This window comes from Rhinopithecus roxellana, chromosome 3, assembly GCF_007565055.1.
Source record: "Rhinopithecus roxellana isolate Shanxi Qingling chromosome 3, ASM756505v1, whole genome shotgun sequence".
NCBI lineage: Eukaryota > Metazoa > Chordata > Mammalia > Primates > Cercopithecidae > Rhinopithecus > Rhinopithecus roxellana.
This window is the reverse complement of record NC_044551.1, coordinates 162,827,250-162,848,773: the sequence shown is the minus strand read 5'-3', so window position 1 is coordinate 162,848,773 and position 21,524 is coordinate 162,827,250. Positions and strand designations below refer to the sequence as shown.

Genomic DNA, 21,524 nt, shown 5'->3' with positions numbered 1-21,524 from the left:
AAATGAATGAATGAATGAATGAGTGAATCCTTCTGTAACTACAATAAAAAAGGCTTACAGACTTCTATCACTTATTTGTAGATTTCTCTAGAGATTTCACTTGCATGTAGTCTGAATTGTACACACATATTACATATAGATGCACCACATATATACATATATAATTTATGGACAAAATATATTTTATGAATAAAATAATAAATATCAATAATAATATAATATATTTAAAATACAATTTTTAAAAATCAGCAAATATTAAACAAGCAACTCTGGTTCTGCTGTGGTCTCTCTGTGGTCCCACGTGACCCTAGGATTCACCCAGAATCCTACCTTGAGGAAGGTCAGGCAATCCTGGTTCTCACTCTTGTCCTTGCCTCGCAGGTCGAAGTTGTAGAGGGCCCTGCAGAGCGGGGGTGGCTGGGGCAGCTGCTTGATGACTTCCACGGAGCTGGCTGGGAAGATCCCGCTGATGCCATTGATTTCCCCCTGGTACCAATTCTCATCAAGCTGTCTCCGGAGAAGGATGACATCTCCCTTATTAAACCTTAGGTCACCAGGATTTTGCCCTCTGTAGTTGCATAAGGCCTTTGCTCGAGGTACCTGCAATGGCACAGACCAATAAGATATGTACTTAGCTGAGAGTCTGGAGGAACAGAAGATACAAACATTCTTCCTTTTATTGTACTTTGCTTTAACATGCTTTGCAAATATTGAGTTTTTTACAAATCAAAGGTTTATGGCAACCTGTGTTGAGTAGGTCTATCAGCGCCATTTTTCCAACACCCTGTGCTCACTTTGTGTCTCTGTGTCACATTCTGGTAACTGTTACTAACTTTAAATATTTTAAACATTTTCATTATTATTATGTCTGCTATGGTGATCTGTAATCAGTGATCTTTGATGTTGCTCTTGTAATGTCTGGAGGGGCGCCACAAACTGTGCCCATACAAGACAGCAAACTTCATCGATAAATGTTTGTGTTCTGACTGCTGCACCAGCTGGTCATTCTCCCATCTCTCTCCCCCCTCTTGGGCCTCCCTATTCTCTGAGACACAATGATATTAAAATGAGGCCAATTAATGACCCTACAACTGCCTACAAATTTTCAAGTGAAAGGAAGAGTTTCACATCTCTCACTTTAAATCAAAAGCTAGAAATGATTAATCTTAGGGAGGAAGGCACGACTAAAGCTGAGATAGGCTAAAAGCTAGGCCTCTTGTGACAAACAGCCAAGTTGTGAATGCAAAAGAAAAGTTTGTGAAGGAAATTAGAAGTGCTACCGCAGTGAATACATAAATGATAAGTAAGTGAAACAGCCTTATTGCTGATATGGAGAAAGTTTGACTGGTTTGTGTAGAAGATCAAATCAGCCACAACAGACCCTTAAGCCAAAGCCTAATCCAGATCAAGATCCTAACTTTCTTTAATTCTGTGAAGGCTGAGAGAGATGAGGAAGCTGCAGGAAAAAAGTTTGAAGCTGGCAGAGATAGTCTGAGGTTTAAGAAAAGAAGCTGCCTCTGTAACGTAAAAATGCGCGGTGAAGTGGCAAGTCACCAATATTGAGTCAAGACCCACTGCCAGAAAGAAGATTACAACTTGCTGAAGGCTCAGAACATCATTCACTTTTTTTAGTAATAAAGTATTTTAAATTAAGTTAGATATATTGTTATTTAGGCATAACGCTATTGCACACTTAATAGACTACAGCATAGTGTAAACACAACTTTTTTTTTTTTTTTGAGACACAGTCTTGCTCTGTCACCAGACTGGAGTCCAGTGGCGCGATCTCGGCTCACTGCAACCTTCACCTCCCAGGTTCAAGCTATTCTCCTGTCTCAGCCTCCTGAGTAGCTGGGATTACAGGTGCGCATCACCATGCACAGCTAATTTTTGTATTTTTAGTAGAGACAGGGTTTCACCATGTTGGCCAGGATGGTCTCCATCTCCTGACCTCATGACCTGCCTGCCTTGGCCTCCCAAAGTGCTGGGATTCCAGGTGTGAGCCACCGCGCCTGGCCAAACACAACTTTCATATGCACTGGGAAATAAAAAAAATTGTTTGACTTATTTTATTATGGTATTAGCTTTATTGTGGTGGTCTGGAACTGAACCTACACTTTCTCTGGGGCATACCTGCATAATATTTTTTTCCCCATAAAACACGGATATTTTATTCCAGATCTAGGAAATCGGCAAAACAACAACAACAACAACAACAACAACAACACGGAGGCAAACACATCTTTCCACACACCATTCTAATTTAACTGACATTAATTTGGGAAAGCTGGAGCAGAAACATATGTTTATACGTATATATATGTATGTCTTTATATACACATCTATGCATTTTCAGATTTTGGTCTCACTGGAGTTCATGTCTTTTTTTTTTTTTTTTTTTTTAATAAATGCCCCTAAAGGTCATCAAATTCAAGCTAATAAGTCTACCTGTGTCTCCTCATCAATCATTTAATATTGTTTGCATTGCATTCACAGTTTGTGTGTTAGCCACTTATGTAATTTATCAAATTGCACATTTGGAGAGGTAAGGGAAAAACTTGGTTTAAGTAATACTCTATGTATCAATTACCCATTACATGATTTTTTTCATCATTATTTGCAACCTCACACATCTGTAGTTTTCTATGTAGTCTCTCTATGCAGTCTACTTCAGCTTCCAGTGCTGTACTTATCTATATCTTCTGGATGGGACCACCCATGATCCATGAACTTGGGGTCAGGCATGAATTGTGTAGCACCTGAGTTGGATTCTGATTTGGTCTTTGCCACTAAGTTGAGTTCTGTTGGCAAGGGCACTGCGTGTTTCAAGACGTGAGTTGTTTTTGCAGGTACTTCTATTTCGGCGGAGGATCCTAGCTTAGTTTTTTTTCTTTAGGTTTAGGGAGTAACTTGTTTTTGCTGCTTTTGTTCACAATGATTTAACTGCTCCAAAAATGTGCTGGTTTGTAGCGTACACCTTTTCCCCTCTTACCTTAGCAATTATTACTGACAGAACTGGGTAGCAAACAGTTGCTCATAAAGTGGTCAGTCCCAGAGGATAAGTAATTTTCTTAAACTTAGAACCTTTTCTCGCTGAAACCAAGCCCACCAGTCCTGAAACCGTAATAACTCCCATTTTTGGAAGAAAATCTTGAGGAGGATTCTTCAGATAGACATGAGCATCTTTTCCAAATTGTACTGTATCAATTATCCCATTTCCCACAAAGACATAAACACCCTTGCACCAGCCAGTATAATGACCAGTTGCAGTGCAGATGGAAGCAAACCCCATTTGTAAATGACCAGGCTGCTCTTCAACATATTTAGACTGGAGCGGTGGTGCAGTATATATGGGGACTTGCTCTGGTATCACTAGCTGCTTTTTGGATTCCTCTTCTTTGGCTGCATGTACACTTACAGATGCATATATCAGACCTGCAGGCATGATTGTCAGTTTTCCTATCTACTAGCAGGGTGAAAATCTGAAACACTGACAATGGTAAATGTTGGGGAGAACGAGGAGCAACAGGAAGTCTCATTCATTGCTGGGTGATGAAATAATCTGCACAACAAATGCCCGTGATACCAGTTTACCTGTGTAACAAACCTTCACATGTACAACTGAACCCTGATGAACCCATGGTAGACCACCATGTCTACGACCCTTTCAGCCAAGGTTTTCAGACGACACCTGCATAATATTAATAACTAATTACTGAGCACTTCCTATGTGCTAAGTGTGTATGTGGGTCATCTCATTTAATCTAGGTAGTCCTTGGAGATAGACACTCATTATCCCCATTTATAAGATAGGGTGACAGAGACACAGAGTGGTTTATTAACTTGCATAAGATGACACAGCTGGGAAATGGCAGATATGAGGCATGAACTCAGACTACTGATGCTAGAACCCTTTTTCTTAATCACTACGCAAGGCACAGGGTCGTGAACTTGACTCTACATCTATGAGAGGGGAGTCAGTGACTCTTTCTAGGATCTGCATACTGATTTTGAATTCTGGCTCCACTTCTTTCCATTTGTGTAATCGTGGCCAAGTTACTTAATCTTTCTTAAACTGTATTCATTTATAAAATGAGCATTTGGATCATTAGGAAGCTCAGCTGAGACAAAGAAACAATTAGTCAGAGATCAATCGTCAGTTTTTAAAAAAATCAGCTCAAGCATAATCATTTGTCAAACCAGTTGTCTAAATAATTATTTCATTCAAATGCATTTTTACTAATTGAAATTGTTTTTTTCACATAGAAATGGCCTCACTCCAGTCTTGCTTGAAGTCTGCTTGGCAAACTGCAAGTTCTAACAGATTAAGAGGAAGTGCTTCAGCCACCTAGTGTTGTATTTTATTTTGTGCTTTTCCAAGCAGTGGGATTATGTAATCACCTCTCATTGTAGCAGTCTTGCTATTCATAATCTTGCTATTCATGCAATGGGGTATAGAGAGGCAATAATTTAGGTCTTCGTGGATCTCCTGAATCCACAATGTTCATTTGAAAAAAGAATTCCAGGCAGCTTAGTGGTAGAGATAAGACCTTTGCTGATGGAATGGTGGAGGTGTCCTTTTCTGCTGGTCCTGGGATACAGTAAGGAGACCACAGAACTGAGAAAACCACAGGAACACAGCTCATCCCCAGGAAGCTGGTGGACACATGAGCAAAGATGTATGTACTAGGGGGCTTAACATAATGCAGTGGAATAAACAGGGAATTGGTTGAATAAATTATTATATACCCATACCCATACAATGAAAACCTTTGCAGTCACTACAATTGGTGTTTTTTTTATAATTAATAACATTGAGCGTTACTGATAATATACCATTAAGTGTAACAGAAGAGGTTGAGAACAATTATGTAGACTAGATTTTCGTTATAAATACACATGTATATTTTTACCTAGGGAAAATGCTAGATGACTATAGGACAATATTTTAGAAGTGGTTATCTCTAAATGGTGAGATTTTTGAATGTTTGAAAAGCACTTTTTTTCCTAAATGCTTAGCTGTGTTCTCTAACTTTTCTATAATAATTGTATTGCTTATTAAAATTGGACAGTTAGAAAATGAATGAAGTTGGTGGCTGAGAGGTAAAAGGTATAAGAGGAATTTAGAAAGAAAGTAAGGTAAGCTGAGTAGGATAAGCAAACTATGCAACTACCTTTTTTGGGGAAGGTGTTCCCTACCTGAGAAATGAGCAGGTAAAAGCTGGATGAGAATGGATTTCTGGGGAATGACCCAAATCTGTTAGACTCCTAGGGTTGGGTACATGAGGGAACAATAATTGTTCCTCCATATTTCTTCCTCTCAGTTTTCCATTGCAATATCACATTTTTTCTGGGTACATGACTACCTGGAATATTGGTCACATTTTCAGCCTTTCTGGTGATTAAGTCCAGGCCAGTGTGGGAGTAAGCAACCTTTAGGAAGTGTCCTTCCTGAGTTTTCTTTTCCTCCTCTCCATCTTGCTATGTGGAACGCAGACATGATCCCTAGAGCTCTAGCTGCCATCTTGAATATTGAGGATGAACGCCACACCTAATAGGAGGGAAGAAGCCTGGGTTTCAGAGCTGCCACACCCATCCTGGATTACTTCACATCCAGACTTTTGTCTGAGAGCTAAATAAACTTCCACCTTGCTGAATGAATTGTGAGGCTTTATTATTATTATTATTTATGAAAAGAAAAACAGAAAAGAGAAAAGGAAAGAAAGGAAGAATGAAAAGATAAATAAGAAAATATCTAAGCCCCTTTGGATTTGCATGATGATAATATCAATAGCTAACCTTTACTGAGTGCTTCTTTCTGGCGTCAGATTCTTTGCTAAGCGTTCTAATTCTCTTTGCTAAGCACTCTCTAATTCTCACAACAACTTTTTGAGGTGTGTATTATTTCAAATGTCAATTTTTAGATTAAAAAACTGGGGATCAGAGAATGATATGGTTTGGCTGTGTCCCCACCCAAAGCTCATCTTGAATTCCCACATGTTTGGAAGGGGCCTGGTGGGAGATAATTGAATCATAGGGGCAAGTCTTTCCTGTGCTGTTCTCATGATTGTGAATAAGTCCCATGAGATCTGATGGGTTTATCAAGGGTTTCTGCTTTTGTTTCTTCCTCATTTTCTCTGGCTGCTACCATGTAAGAATTGCCTTTCACCTCCTGCCATGATTCTGAGGCCTCCCCATTCATGTGGAACTGTAAGTCCAATTAAACCTCCTTTTCTTCCCAGTCTCGGGCATGTCTTTATCAGTAACATGAAAATGGACTAATATAGTGAGTCGGTACAAGTTGAGTGGGGTGTTGCTGAAAAGATACCTGAAAATATGGAAGCAGCTTTGGAACTGGGTATCAGGCAGAGGTTGGAAAAATTTGGAGGGCTCAGAAGAAGACGGGAAAATGTGGGAAAGTTTGGAACTTCCTAGAGACTTGTTGAATGACTTTGACAAACATGCTGATAGTGATACGAACAATAAGGTCCAGGCTGAGATGATCTCAGATGAAGATGAGAAATTTGTTGGAAACTGGAGCAAATGTGACTCTTGTTATATTTTAGTAAAGAGACTGGCAGCATTTTGCACCTGCCCTAGAGATTTGTGGAACTTTGAACTTGAGAGAGATGATTTAGGGTATCTGGTAGAAGAAATTTCTAAGCAGCAAAGCATTCAAGAGGTGACTTGGGTGCTGTTAAAGGCATTCAGTTTTATAAGGGAAGCTGAGCATAAAAGTTTGGAAAATTTGCGGTCTGACAATGTGATAGAAAAGAAAATCTCATTTTCTGAGGAGAAATTCAAGTCCACTGCAGACTGCAGATATTTTAATAAGTAATGAGCTGAGTGTTAATTCCCAAGATGATGGGGAAAATGTCTCCAGGGCATGTCAGAGGTCTTCATGGCAGCCCCTCCCATCACAGGCCTGGAGGCCTAGGAGGAAAAAGTGGTTTCATGTGCTGGGCCCAGGGTCCCCCTGCTATGTTCAGCCTAGGGACTTGGTACCCTGTGTCCCAGCTGGTCCTGCTGTGACTGAAAGGGGCCAATATGGAGCTCGGGCTATGGCTTCAGAGGGTGCAAGCCTCAAGCCTTGGCAGCTTCCACTTGGTGTTGAGCCTACAAGTACACAGAAGTCAAGAACTAAGGTTTGGGAACCTCCGCCTAGATTTCAGAAAATGTATGGAAACGCCTGGATGCCCAGGCAGAATTTTGCTGCAGGGGCGGGGCTCTCATGGAGAACCTCTGCTAGGGCAGTGCAGAAGGAAAATGTAGGGTCAGAGCCCTCACACAGAGTCCCTACCAGGACACTGCCTAGTGGAGCTGTGAGAAGATGGCCACTGTCCTCCAGACCCCAGAATGGTAGATCCACTGACAGCTTGTACTGTGTGCCTGGAAAAGCTGCAGACACTCAACACCAGCCTGTGAAAAGCAGCTGGGAGGAGGGCTGTACCCAAGCTGCCGAAGACCATGGGAACCTACCTCTTGCATTAGTGTGATCTGGATGTGAGACATGGAGTCAAAGGAGATAATTTTGGAAGCTTTAAGATTTGACTGCCCCGCTTGATTTCGGACTTGCATGGGGCCTGTAGCTCCTTTGTTCTGGCCAATTTCTCCCATTTGAAATGACTGTATTCACCCAATGCCTGTACCCCCACTGTATCTAGGAAGTCACTAACCTGCTTTTGATTTTACAGGCTCATAGGTGAAAGGGACTTGCCTTGTCTTAGATGAGACTTTGAACTATGGACTTTTGAGTTAATGCTGAAATGAGTTAAGACTTTGGGGGACTGTTGTGAAAACATGATTGGTTTTGAAATGTGAGGCCATGAGATATGGGAGTGACCAGGGGCGGAATGATATGATTTGGCTGTGTCCCCTCCCAGATCTCATCTTGAATTCCCACATATTGTGGGAGGGACCCGGTGGGACGTAACTGAATCATGGGGGCAAGTCTTTCCCGTGCTGTTCTTACGATAGTGAATAAGTCTCATGAGATCTGATGGTTTTAAAAAGAGGAGTTCCCCTGCACAAGCTCTCTCTGCCTGCTGTCATCCATGTAAGACATGACTTGCTCCTCCTTGCCTTCTGCCATGATTGTGAGGCTTCACCAGCCACATGGAACTGTAAGTCCAATTAAACCTTTTTCTTTTGTAAATTGCCCAGTCTTGGGTATGTCTTTATCAGCAGCATGAAAACAGACTAATACAAAAAATTTAAGAGTTGCCCAAGTTCACAAGCTAGAAAATAATGAATTTAGGATTTGAACTCAGTATCCCCAAGCCAAGCCTGCAATTCTTTTTCTTTTTTTTGGGACAGGGTCTCACTTTGTCACACAGGCTGGAGTGCAGTGTCATGGTCTTTGCCTCTGTAGCCTCCACCTCCCAGGTTAAGTGATCTTCCTGCCTCAGCCCCACAAGTAGCTGTGACTACAGGTGTGCACCACCATGCCTGGCTAATTTTTTTGTATTTTTTGCAGAGATGGGGTTTCACCATGTTGTTCAGGCTGGTCTCAAACTCCTAAGCTCAAGTGATCCACCCTCCTCAGCCTCCCAAAGTGCTAGGATTCTAGGCATGAGGCATTGCGCCAGGCCTGTTTCTTAAAATATAATCTGTGGTTTCCCTGTATGAGAATCTGGGAGGTGTTAAAAATGCAAATGCCTTGATCCCACCCCTGACTGATTTGATCAGAATCTCTTGGAGTGGGATTCAAGTAGCTGCATTTTTATCAAGCTCCCTCACCAAGTTTGATGCTACTGAAGGTCTAAGCTATATCTTATTCTAACTCAAATGGGGGCAATGAATGGAGTTTTGACATAGGCTTGTAAATTGCTAGCTTTCTTTCTTTCTTTTCTTTTTTCTGAAAGATATTTGCTGTGCAAGTAGCTTGCATATTTTAATGACTTACTGAGAGAGTATATTAAACTAAAATTGCACAAAATGCTCAAATTGCTTTGAAGATGCCTAAACCTTGAAGCCCTAAAATAGTACTAATTGCCTATTTTCATCTTTTCTCCATCTCCCCTCAACATAAATAAATATTGTGGGAATGAATTATATATAGATTCTATTTTTAACAAGAAGACCCTCTTTCTTCTTTCTCTCCATTTTGGATAATCCCTCCTCTGGTAGTCTCATTTCTATGTTCATACTCACAGAAAACATTGGTTTCCATAGTGCAAAGCAGGGCAGAGGGAAGCAGGAAGGCATGGAGCGAGGGGAAGAGAGAGGGAGAGAGTGAATGACTCTGAAGAGGAAAGGAAATTAACATTTATTGGGGTTCTGCCAGGCCACAGACATTTTTCTTACATTATTGCACTACTGCACTTTCCATGTATTATTTCATTCATATGCTCTCAAAACCCTATGAAGTAGGTGGTATTACCCTATTTTATGTTGAGGAAACAGAAGTTCTGAGATGGGAAATGTCACCAAACAAGGTCACGCAGTCAGTGTATGACAGATCCAAGATTGGATGAGGCACATTTGACCTGAAAGCCTGGGTGCTTTTAACCATTCTCATCATCTGCCATCCAGCTGAAGTCACCTAGCATGTTTTTCCATCATAAAACTCATTTGGGGCTCTGTTTTGTAATCAAAATCTGAATCGAATGTGAATGCAATTTGCTTGCTGCTGGCTGTAATAGCATGAATGATTGAACTCTAGAGCTCTCACATAAAAGTTAAGCACCTGAAGAGACTCAGCTGGTTGATTCTATCCAGTCCCCCACTGCTCTCTCAAGGGAAAAAGATTCCAAGTTCCACATCAGCTCTCACCTGTTGTATTGTTGGCAATAGCTTTTCTCACCCATCATTGTTTTCTGTCTCTATAGATGCAGGGGCGAGAAGGCACAGGGATAAAGTTTGTGTGGAGATCTCACAGTCAGGTCATCACCAAACTATTTTTCCTTATGTATACCTAAAAAGCTTTCCTTTTCTGATATTAAAAAAGCTCAAGACTCTATGCTCCTGTAATCGCCTATTCATTTGTCTCCTTGGTAAAGTCTGGAAGCCACAAGAGGCATGATTTTGATAGAAAGATAATGCATAGACGTCAGATACAAGAGCTTGCAGACACTTTAGTAATAAAATTACGTTATTGCTTTGCCAAGCATCCCCTTCTGTAACGAACCACCTGTTCTCTCTTTACCTTCTGATGGGCAGGTTATTCACCCTGGCCACATCATACACACAAGGGTACGTGGGCCAGGCTGGCCCGTTAGAATATCCCAAATCCTCAGCACAGTGATGAGGCATGTAGCTCAATCAGGGATAATTAATATTTTTCTCTGAGATTTGATATATAGATACTGAGAAATAATCTCTATTGCTTTTGAATTATGAGCCTTCAGGTTGTGGACCTTGGGCCACCAGTGCAATATGGTGTAGTTCAACGTTGGCTATAATATTGGTGATATTTCCCAACCAGTAGACACACTGTCCTGAAAGAAGCTGTAGAAGGCAACAGTACTAGATATAGCAAGCTAGATAGGTAACTAGATAGCTAGAGCCCTGATAATAAAATTTGAACTCCTAGATTAAATGGTGCCTGAAGGTTATTCAGTTAGATGAGCTCTCCAATTGTCTACATCCCCAATTTACTGTTGATTACTTAAACTACTTGGAGTTATTTTTTGACACTTGAAACTGGACCAGTCCTAACTAGTACATATTTGAAACACAGAAACAACAAACTTCATAATAATGTAATATCCAAATAGCAAAATTCAGAAACAGCAGGAGGTTCAGCTACCAGGAGGTTCATACCAGAAATAAAGTCCTGACTTTATTTCCAATTTTAAAAATAAAGGGAGGTATAGGCTGATAACAGGATAAGAGAAAAGGAACACAAGGAGAGCAGAATCACCACAGTGACACATACAGGGGAAAAAGCAGAGCTGAGATGAGAACTCAACCTGCTACTGTGTAATGAGCTCTTTGACACACCCTGGAAATGCTTCCCACCAATTTAGGAAGGTTGGCCTGGTTCTGTCTACTCCTCGCATCAGGTGGGACCAATATCAATATGCTGAGCTAATGGCTTATCAATGGTTTACTTCCCTGAGTTGGTCATGAGATTGCCCATCACTGGAGAATGGAGCCCAAACAAAACCATCCTGGCCTTTGACCCAAGTTATCTATCATTACCCAGGTGAAGTTCTCTGCTGCTGGAGAATTCAGGATTTGTGTCTGAAGCATCTCTGCCTCTCTATCTTTGAACACTGTACACAAGTAGGTGTTTAAGAAATGCTTGGTGAATGAATGAATGAGTGAATTACTCTGAAAACCTTCAAGAATTACTGTTCTGAGATACTTAGAAAGCATGCAAGGTTCATACATATGGCTGATAATAATTATTCAAGTGGAGATCTATTGGATGAGCTAGGGAAAAGAAGGATTATTTTCATCACATTTTCTAAACACCCCCCAATTTTAATGATTTGGTGTTATACACACACACACACACACACACACACACAAAGGTTACATACTCAAATAAAGTTAGGCGTCACTGAATCAGCAAAGTCACACAGGTTTCTTTGCTGACTCACTTTTCAGAAGTTTTATTTTGTGAATGTGATTTGCATAAATGCATCTGGGGCACTTTGCAGGAAGAGCCCATGTGTCTTGGGAATGCTGGGCAAGGGAAATGTAACTTCCCTGTGAGTTCACTCTACGGATGAGGTAAGGGGTCAAAAATTGTACTGTACCCTAACTTTGTAGTTGCTGCTTAACCAACGAAGCCACCCTTCCTCCCTCACTCATTGAGATAATCTTTTTGGAGCCGATTTGTTGGGGGAAATGGAGTAATTAGTAACTAGAAAGTGGTGGTTAGTCCTTGTGTATGTTTTCTCTTCTCTGGTGAGGAGGGAGGCACTACGCAAACCCCAGTGCTCATCCAACAGGAGGATCAGATCTACCTGGCCTTGGCAGATCCCACATGATCCACTGCTGGGGTGCTTGAGATCAGCAGAAAGCTCACGGTGATCTTACCAAGTGGAAATCCCTAAATCCGACATTCAGATTTGAGACCAGTTTTAGAAGACACTCTGCATGAGTTTTTTGTTTTTGTTTTTTTTTCATAGAAAATTTTACTTCGGGAGAGGTACTAGGATGCAATAGTTAGGAACACATATGTTAGAATCACGTGGGATGTTGGTTTGCATTCTGGCTTTTGTAAATTTGGCCAAATCATTTAGCATCCCTGATCCTTAGTTTGGATCATCCAAAAATTGGGGCTAATACTATTATTTCCCTGTGCAGCAAACTCAGCGAGTCTGGGTTATCCAAACCCTGCATATTCTGACAAAAGTTTTGGCTCTTGCCTGGGAGATAACCTCTAAGTTCTTAGAATATTTTGGCTGATCAGAGAGACTTTGTCTACCTGGAGGCCTTGGGTCACATGCGATAGCCTAAGCTAACAATGTGATTTATGGTGGGGGGCTTTGGGCCAAACAGTAGAAGCTCGACCTCTGGAGGGGCTGGAGACTGAGGGCAGCCACGTGGGTGGTCTGAGATGGTAAATGTCATCAAACAATGAAATCTTCAGTAAAATCCTGAACAGCAAGTCTCTGGTAAAAAGAAATGCTGTCTGCATGACTCCACAGGGAGAGGACAACTGGAAGCTTTAAGGAAGCTCCTGGACTCTGCCCTAATGTGCCTTTTTCCATTGCTGACTTTAACTTATATTCTTTAACTGGAATAAACCATAACCATGAGTATAATGGCTTTGCTGAGTTCTGTGAGCCCTTCTAGTGAATAACTGAAAGTGAAGGTGGTCTTGGGACCCCTGAGCACACTTCCTCATGGTTTTGGAGACGAATAATGTGATAAAAAATGTAGAGTACTTAGTGGAATGCCTGGAAAATAATAAGTGCTCGATAAATAAGGATGCTTAGGAGAGAGGGGTAATAGGCCTGCTGTGATAGCTTCTGGTCTGACTTCCCAGCTCTACTCGTCATTCATTCCTTTTTTGCTTTCAACAAACATTTTTCAGTGCCAACCATGCCAGGTATGTTCAAGACCCTTCATGGAGCTTACAATCTAGTTGGGGAAACAAAGATCAGCGTTATAAACACACAAATAAATATATAATTACAAGTTGGAGTAAATGCTATGAAGGAAAAGAATTATGTTATGACCTCAAGGGAGGTCAGAGACTCGAGGGATGGAAAGGAACCCAACGTAGGGAAGATTCTCTTTATTAGCTGCTTATTTATATTTGAAATTCTATTATGTTGTGTGACTTTTGTTATGTATTTCTCTATTTTAGTGTTTTCTTCATTGTATGTTCTCACTGATATGTGGGAGCTAAGCTATGAGGACGCAAAGGCCTAAGAATGATACAGTAGACTTTGGGGAAGTCTTCGGGGAAGGGTACGAGGGATTAAATACCTGAAATAAGGTGCAGTACATATTGCTCGGGTGATGGGTGCACCAAAATCTCACAAATCATCACTAAAGAACTTACTCATGTAACCAAACACCACCTGTACCCCAATAACTTATGGAAAAAATTTTAAAAAAAGAAAAATATTTTACTGTTTTCTCATTCCTGGACTATATTAGCAAGTGTCTCTCTCTTTCTCTCCCCTCAGTCTTTTGCTGTGGCCTCTCTTCTTCCAGTCTTTGATAGAATGCTAAGACATCATAGGCTCAATTTTCTTCTTTACCTAACTCCTGCCACTTTGAGTCTGTGGGTATGACATCCCTTCCTTCCTCCTTCAAGCAAATATTAATCAAGCACTCAGAATATGCCAGCCTTTATCTCTTGGTCCCTCCTCCATCAGTTCCAGGGGTTCTACAGCAGGAAAAAGGGAAGGAAGCAGGAGTTTATACCACATGGGCAGAGAAAGAGCTGCTTATAGTCAGCAGTGCCTTTTCAGGGCTGCCATTGGCATATCTTCCTTTTTCCTTCCAAACATTACCCTGAGATTTCTTTGGGGTGATCTCATTTCCCTGTCCTAGGAGGTAATCCAAGTTATGTCTAGAGCCATATCCCTGGCTCCAAACATAAGCTGGTTCTCAATAAATAGCCTGGGATTGTTTTTGAAATGGGCTAGATGCCAATGCCCAGAGCTGTTCAATGGGATAGGACTGAACTCCCCAGGGAAGCAAAACATTTCCGTCACCATCTCTTCTCCACCAGGGCACAGGGCACCTGTGGAGAAGGGCAAGGGGTACGTGGGAGCCTGAAGGATGAGGAAAAGTGCTATCTCATTCTGCCTGGGAGGCCATTCTGCCCTCTTTCATTATCCCCCTTTCCAGATGAGCTTTTCCAATAGGTGTGGCACGTGGTGGGTGAGTCTTTTTCCATATGGTTTGAGAAACTGAGCCAAATACACCATGTAGAGTGAGAAAAAATGAGTCAAACAACCCTCCCACCACCACTTCTCCCCTGCCTTAGAGGAAAAGCAAAGCTCTGGTTGCTCTACCCCAGCTTTCTCCTCTGAGAGGTTTTGGGAGCTGAAGGAGGAATGACTAATGACGTGGAGCTTCTCCTAATGCGACCAGCTGGCCTGGGGGCTGGAGGTGGTCCCTGAACGTGATTCACAACTTATACACTGTGTCCTTGAGTGAGGCACTGAACCTCTCTGGGCCTGTTTCTTCAACTGCAAAGTGAAGAAGATGAGTTTTACCTTTCTTCCCAACTCTAAAGATAACAGACATTTGTTTATTTATTTATTTGAGACAAGTCTTGCTCTGTTGCCCAGGCTGGAGTGCAGCAGTGCAATCATGGCTCACTGAAGCCTCAAACTCCTGCGCTCAAGAGATCCTCCTGCCGCAGTCTCCAAAGTAGCCAGGACTACAGGCACATGCCGCCATGCCCAGCTAATTTTTATTTTTGTTTTGTAGAGATGGGGTCTTGCTATATTGCTCAGGCTGGTCTCAAATGCCTGGGCTCCCTCTTCAGCCTCCCAAAGTACTGGGATTATAGGCATGAGCCACTGTACCAGATCCAGAGCTTTTTAAAGGTGAATTATGAAAGCTCCAGGAGTATCTTTGAAATACATCAGAAATAAAGGTGACAGGTGAGATGAAATCAAATTGGCAAAATGGTAATAACTGTTGAAACTTTAGTCATGGGTTGAAGGCAGTTCAATACATTCTCTGCTTTTCATTATTCTGTAGAGTTGATTATTCTCTCCACTTTCGTGTATGTGGTCCTCCTCAAAATTGCCCGTGAGGCAAAGGTGCCACAACCTGATAGGCTGTTGTGTGAGGAATGAAGTGACTGTAAATACTCCCAGGCCCTTGGGGAAAATGACCTTGAAGAGAAGATCTGAAGGGACTGGGCTTGTTCTCAATTGTCAAAAAGTTACATCTTGATTTCAAGTAGTTCACTTCTTAATTAATCTCCATCTTTTAAGATTTACATGTTTGTGTGTGTGCATATTTACACTTATTTGCAGTTTAATTTTGTGATACCAAAGGAGAAAGCCTAGCATGACCCTTGTTGGAGACCACAAGCCCTGGGAAGTTGAACTTCTTCCCTCTCAGTTCAGTGGTCCATGAAGCCAAGACTTTTTTCTTTTTTGAGACAGGGTCTTGCTCTGTTGTCCAGGCTGGAATGAAGTGGCGTGAACATGGCTCACTGAAGCCTGGTTCTCCTGGGCTCAAGTGATCCTCCCACCTCAGCCTCCCAAATAGCTGGGACTATAGGCATGTGCCACCATGCTCAGCTAATTTTTTAATTTTTTGGAGACACAGGGTCTTTCTACGTTGCCCAGGCTGGTCTTAAACTCCTGGGCTCAAGCCATCTTCCCGCCTCTGCCTCCTAAAGTGCTGGGATTACAGGCATGAGCCACCATGCCCAGCTGAAGCCAAGGTTTTTAATCACCAAGGCTTTCTGCAAATCTGAAGTTTGCATCTTTCAAATCAAAATTCAGAGCATTCTTCTCATTTATACCAAGTGAAAATAGACATGACCTTGGAGAAGAAGTGCCCTGCCTGCCTATAGAGCTGAACTTCATGGAATGAATAAGTGACTGTGCATCAGAGGGGTGCTAAAGACTCACACACCATTTGTCCACTGGACATAAGGTCATTTCTTTCAACAAAAAGTCTGAACTTAAGAAAACCTCCTGAAAGTCTCCAAGAAATGGAAAAGATCACTGATGGGTAAGTTATAGAAGTTATTTGCAATCATTTTTCACTCTGAGATAGAGCCAAAAGTCTTCCTTAGGAATATGAGATATGGCGGAATATGTGACAGTTCTCTTTTCCATAAGCTTATATCCACATGGGTGCTAATATCTTTGGCATTGTTCACTGAGTCTTTTGCATCTTTATCTTCAGAAAGCCTTTCCTGTCTCCTTCCCCAAAGGCTGGGTTAGGTCTCCCTTTTTTGTGAGCCATTGCACCCTATACTTCCGCTATCATAACACTCAATGCCCTGCATTGCAACTGGTCTGTCTGCACACCAGATTGTGAGCTGTGTAGCAGCAAGCCTTATGACTTATTCATCTTTATACTCCCTACTTCTACTCATTCATTCAACAAAAAAGTACTGAGTGCCTACAATAAATGAGACAGACACAATATCTGCCTTTATGGGACTTACATTGTAGTAGCATATAGTAAGCACTCATTTATTTGTTAAACAAATAAACGGATGAGTAAATCAATAAATGAATATTAAATCACACTATACCAGTTAAATCCAACCCAAACTTTGGTATTTAGTCAACGCTACTCTTAACAAAAGAACTCCAACATACCCAACTAGTTATTTCCCCAAGATTGGGGAGTATCCAAGCATGCTAGCCAAAGATAAATATAGTATTTTTCTAGGCCATCCTTTAAAAAGGCTCCATTATTTAAAACATGCCTTGAGCTATATCTACATCCCAGTTTTTCCAGTGGGTACTTGCCTTGGAGACTCTCGCTTGTTGAAGACTTTTTCTTTCCCACATGCCCTCTGCACTGAGTGTATAATCGCCACTGCAGGCAACCATGATGAGTGACAAAAAGTGCCAGCTGGCAGCTCCAGCAAAGGGAACAGGAGAGAGCAAGGAGGTATCTTTTTCTGCCTATTCAGAACATTGAAACCCAATTTATCGCTGGCCTCATGAGCCAAAGAAAGTAGCTCTCAGCAGCTGTTGATCTGAGAGGCTCCAATCTCATTTCCATGAGCTGGGTGTCATTGACACTCATCTGGCTTGTCTGGGAATGAATTGGCATGAAGGAGTCTTCCTCTTTTCATCCCTGAGGCTTTGGGTGGGCCTGTTACAAATGGCAGAAAGAGTTATACGGTCACTCTTTGAAAATCATGCCAAAGACTTTCTTGTTTTTGTTGTGAGTGGACATTCCTTAATAACTGCTGCCCCGGGGTTCTACTCTTCTCATTGCTTTCACCCTCACTCAGTAAATGCTGGTAAGTGAGCTCTCAAAAAAAAAAAAAAAAAAAAAAAAAAAGACTCTGGTTTGTAGCATTTGCCAATTTCCCTGGTATAAATACTCCTATTTTGGCTTCACATTGCTGAATGTGAAGTTGGGAAGAGATGTGCCCTGTTGCCTCCTAAGAGCTGGTAGAAGCTGGCTCCAAAACACCGCTACCTAGCTCTCTAATTCACACTTGCTCCAGAGTGAAAGATTGCTTCTGGCTAGCACCATTGCCTTTCTACAACTGGGATTTTAGGATACAGTGTGTTCTTTTGCATCTGCTATGTCACTGAGCTCTAATCATGACATTGTGGGGTATTATGCCTATTTGGTGGATCTAGAATTCTTAAGATCTAGAATAGATCTTAAGAATATTCTTTCTACACTCCACCCTCTCCCTCTCCTCCCCAATCACCACTTATCTTTTAGATCTCAGCTTAAATATCGCATTCCCGAATGTCCATGTCAGGGTCAGGTTTCCATGGGCTTTTATGATGCTCTCACGTGCTCTCATGGTGGAATTTGACCAGTGGTGTTGAAGTGGTTTGCTTATTTATCTGCCTCCTTCACTGACTGTAAATTTTGTGAGGACAGAAACTTCTATCGAGCCTACCACTAATCTCAGTGCCTAGTGCAGTGTCTGGCCCAATAAGTATTGTGAGAAGGAATGAATCCATGAATGATGGTCTTAATTTCAAAATTTCCAAATATGTCCTACCCAAACCCCAAATACCAATTTCTTCATAGATTGGTTAAGGTTTTCAAGAATTAGGGGAGGCTCCTGCTAGAATGCATGGTCAGCCAGACTTCTCTGTGGGCTAGGTGCAGGTGTTCACCTCCTCTCTCTTGACATGGATCCTCGGCTTTGCAAAGTGTCACAGAAGCAAGCTGAGAAACCTGTTTGGTGTGCTGTGAAATGTGCTCATTACCTGCATGCCAAGACAAAGACATAGTCAGGAAGAAGCCTCCAGAAGCACCTGCACCTTGATGAGAGGATCAATGTTTATGAATATCCTGGAACCAGCATGTCCTGTAATCATTGCAAGACTGAGCCTTATGGATTAGCATGGATTCCCTCCATTTTCCTCCTAGGAGGCTGGGAAAGGGTCGGGCTGCTTTGCATGCTGCGGAGCTGCTGACCTTTTGTCACCACAGAATGTCATACATACCTGAGGCACTCATGCAAATACTTAATCATCTTCTGTAAATACAGCCACTGCCACTTAAAACAGGCAGAAGTAGAGTCTGCCACACATTAGTTACTTCCATTACATTACGTAAGCCTGCAATACAGACAAGTAATGCAGACTTCAGGGTGTTCAGCTTTGTTCTCAAGCACATATGAGAAAAAATAATTTAACAATTATCAGAGGATCCCATGATGCCTCTAGAAGCACTGTTGTTCAATAAAACTACCTGCCGTGGTGGAAATGTGCTATTCTGTGCTGTTCAATACAGCGGCCACTGCCCATCTGTGGTTATTGAACATGTGCCATGTGCTAGTGTGACTGAGGAATGGAATTTCAAATTCTATTTATTTTTAATTATTTAAATTTGAAGAGCTGCATGTAGCTAGTGGCTACTGTGTTAGACAGCATAGTTCAAGATCTAACTATCACTTACGAGAAACACAGAGACTGATGAACATATGAAATGACAACACAGGGACGCAATAGGAAAAATTCAGAAAGTGGGACACTACAAGGCAAATGACCCAATCTCTCTAATAAATAAACTGCATGGGAAAAAGCAAGAGGAGGTATGTGTGTGGGGGAACCTAGAGCTTAAGAGATTTAGGAAGTTTATCAGCCAACTGCAATATGTGGACCTTGGTGAATCCTGATTCAAACAAACCATCAAAAATTTATGAGACCGTCTGGGTGCAGTGGCTCATGCCTGCAATTCCAGTACTTTGGGAGGCGGAGGTGGGAGGATCACTTAAGCCTAGGAATTCAAGACCAGCCTGGGCAACATGGTGAGACCCTGTCTCTACAAAAAATAGCCAAAATAATTAGCTGGATGTGGTGGCATATGCTTGCAGGGTTAGCTACTTGGGAGGCTGAGGTGGGAGGATCACCTGAGCTCAGGAAGCTGAGGCTGCAGTGAGCCATGATCATGCCACTGCACTCCAGCCTGGGTGACAAAGCGAGACCCTGTCTCAAAAAAAGAAAAAAGAAAAAAAATCATGAAGCCATTGAGGAAATTTGGACACTGACTGCATATGTGAAGACATCAAGAAATTTTTAGATGTGATAATGGTGTTAAGGTTATGCTAAAAAATAGAATCTTCATCTTTTAGAGGCAGCTCCTGACATATTTGCCAATGAAAGAGTATGATGTGTGGGCTTTGCCTCAGTTTCATCCGGTAGCGGGAGGAAGTGAATGGGATATAGATGCAGTACGATTGACCTTATGTTGATAATTGTGGAGGCTGGGTGATAGGTACATAAGCGTTCATTATTATTATTTTCTCTATTTTTATATTTAGAAATATTTATAATAAGTTTGAAACATCAAATCATCGGAGTAATCCTAATGTTGGTGTGACAGTATGGGCAAAAAGGCACCTTCCTTGAATATTGGGAGCTTAAAATTTCACAGTGAGGAGTAACTGGGTACGTTGGTCAAGATTTACATTACGTGTTTTCTTTGCCTTACAAATCCTAAAAATCCTAGTTTTAGGAATTTCTCCCATAGACATAGGCTAGAATCTATGTAAAAGATCGTGGAGTGCAGGATCATTTATAATAGTGAAGAATTAGAAATAACCTAAGTGTCCTTCTGTCGTGGATTAAATAAATGATAGCAAGTAACTACCGTGGAATGCTAAGCAGCTTTAGCGAGAATGAGATAGATTAGTGTGGACTGTCATGGGAAAGATTCATGATCTAGTCTCCGGTTTAAAAGAAAACCAAGTTGCAAAAAAATATGTACACTCTGATCCCATACAAAATACATATGTGTATGTGTACACAAAGATAAAGCCTGGAAAAACATACACCTAATTGATCTGGGGAGGGGAGGAGTTTACAACTGCCTGGTTACCTGTGGGTGTTAATTAGCTTCAACTTTTGTCATTTGTTACTATGAATAATCAACAGCTGGTCCTCCCATCAGGCACCCTGGCCCTTTCTCCTAGAAGAAAATGAATGTGTCTTCTGGGGCTGAGAGGTTTCATCCAACACAAACTGTTCATCCCTACTTCCAAAGTAGGGCACGTTTCAGAAGTTTATCTTATGATAATAGCTCCCAATTACTGAGCGTTGACCTGTGCTGAGCATTGGGCTAACGTCTCTGTCACCTTAGAGGCTCTGGAGTAAATTCAGATTCTCCCACTTGCCACTGTGTCACTTTGGACCAGTTACTTCAGCTCAACTTCCTCATGTATAAAATGGAAGGAATATCATTACCTATTGTATGGTTTTGAGAAGTCAGTGAATAATGCATACTACGTGCCTGGTGGATAGATATAAATACTCAATAAAAGTCCACTATCATTTTCTCACTTCAACATTCCAACAATTCCCTAAGAGGTAAACACTATTATTCATCCATTTGACAGATGAGGAAATTGAGTCTTAGAGACAGTGGTATGCTGGAGCCAGCTTCCATGGGCTTGTGAAAGCCAATTGTTAAATTTTCACAAGTTTTTGGAGTTGGCTGACATCATGTTGATAGTTTGAAAGTAGCCATGATGGGGTATTTCTGCCATGAAAATGAGCAAAACTACTTCCCCCACAGAGCTACTTGTTAAACATTTACCAGCACATCACTACTTAGAGCAGTAAGATAACTTATCTGAGGCCCCATGGCTGGTGAGTGGTAGAGCCTAGTTCTAGCTAATTCCAAAGGTCTTGTCTGGATATTTGTAGATATGCTTTGTTTGAATAAAGCCCTCTGTTGAAGTAACTCTTATCTCCTGGAAAGGCTCTTTAACATCACGTCCCTTGACAGTGATTCTCAAATTTTTAGGATGCATTGGAATCACTTGGAGGGCTTGTTGCAATAAATTGCTGGGTCCTACCACAAGAGTTTCTTCTGCAGTAGGTCTGGGGTGGGGCCCAAGAATTTGCATTTCTAGCCAGTTCTGCCAGGTGACAGTAATCCTGCTGGTCTGGGGGCCACATTTTGGGGACCATTGT

General features: G+C 41.6%; 1 protein-coding gene and 1 pseudogene across 4 annotated transcripts in view; both read right to left on the bottom strand.

Annotated features, from left to right (window-relative positions):
• The window catches only part of SH3RF2 (SH3 domain containing ring finger 2), a 125,715-nt gene that overhangs the window by 62,134 nt on the left and 42,057 nt on the right, over window positions 1–21,524 (bottom strand). For all 4 annotated transcript variants that reach the window (XM_030927731.1, XM_010370622.2, XM_030927732.1 and 1 more), the window contains exon 3: window positions 331–600. In XM_030927731.1, coding sequence (XP_030783591.1) covers window positions 331–600 — 270 coding nt within the window. The remainder of the gene's footprint in view (window positions 1–330; window positions 601–21,524) is intronic.
• The window catches only part of LOC104668020, a 48,721-nt pseudogene continuing 29,867 nt past the window's right edge, over window positions 2,671–21,524 (bottom strand).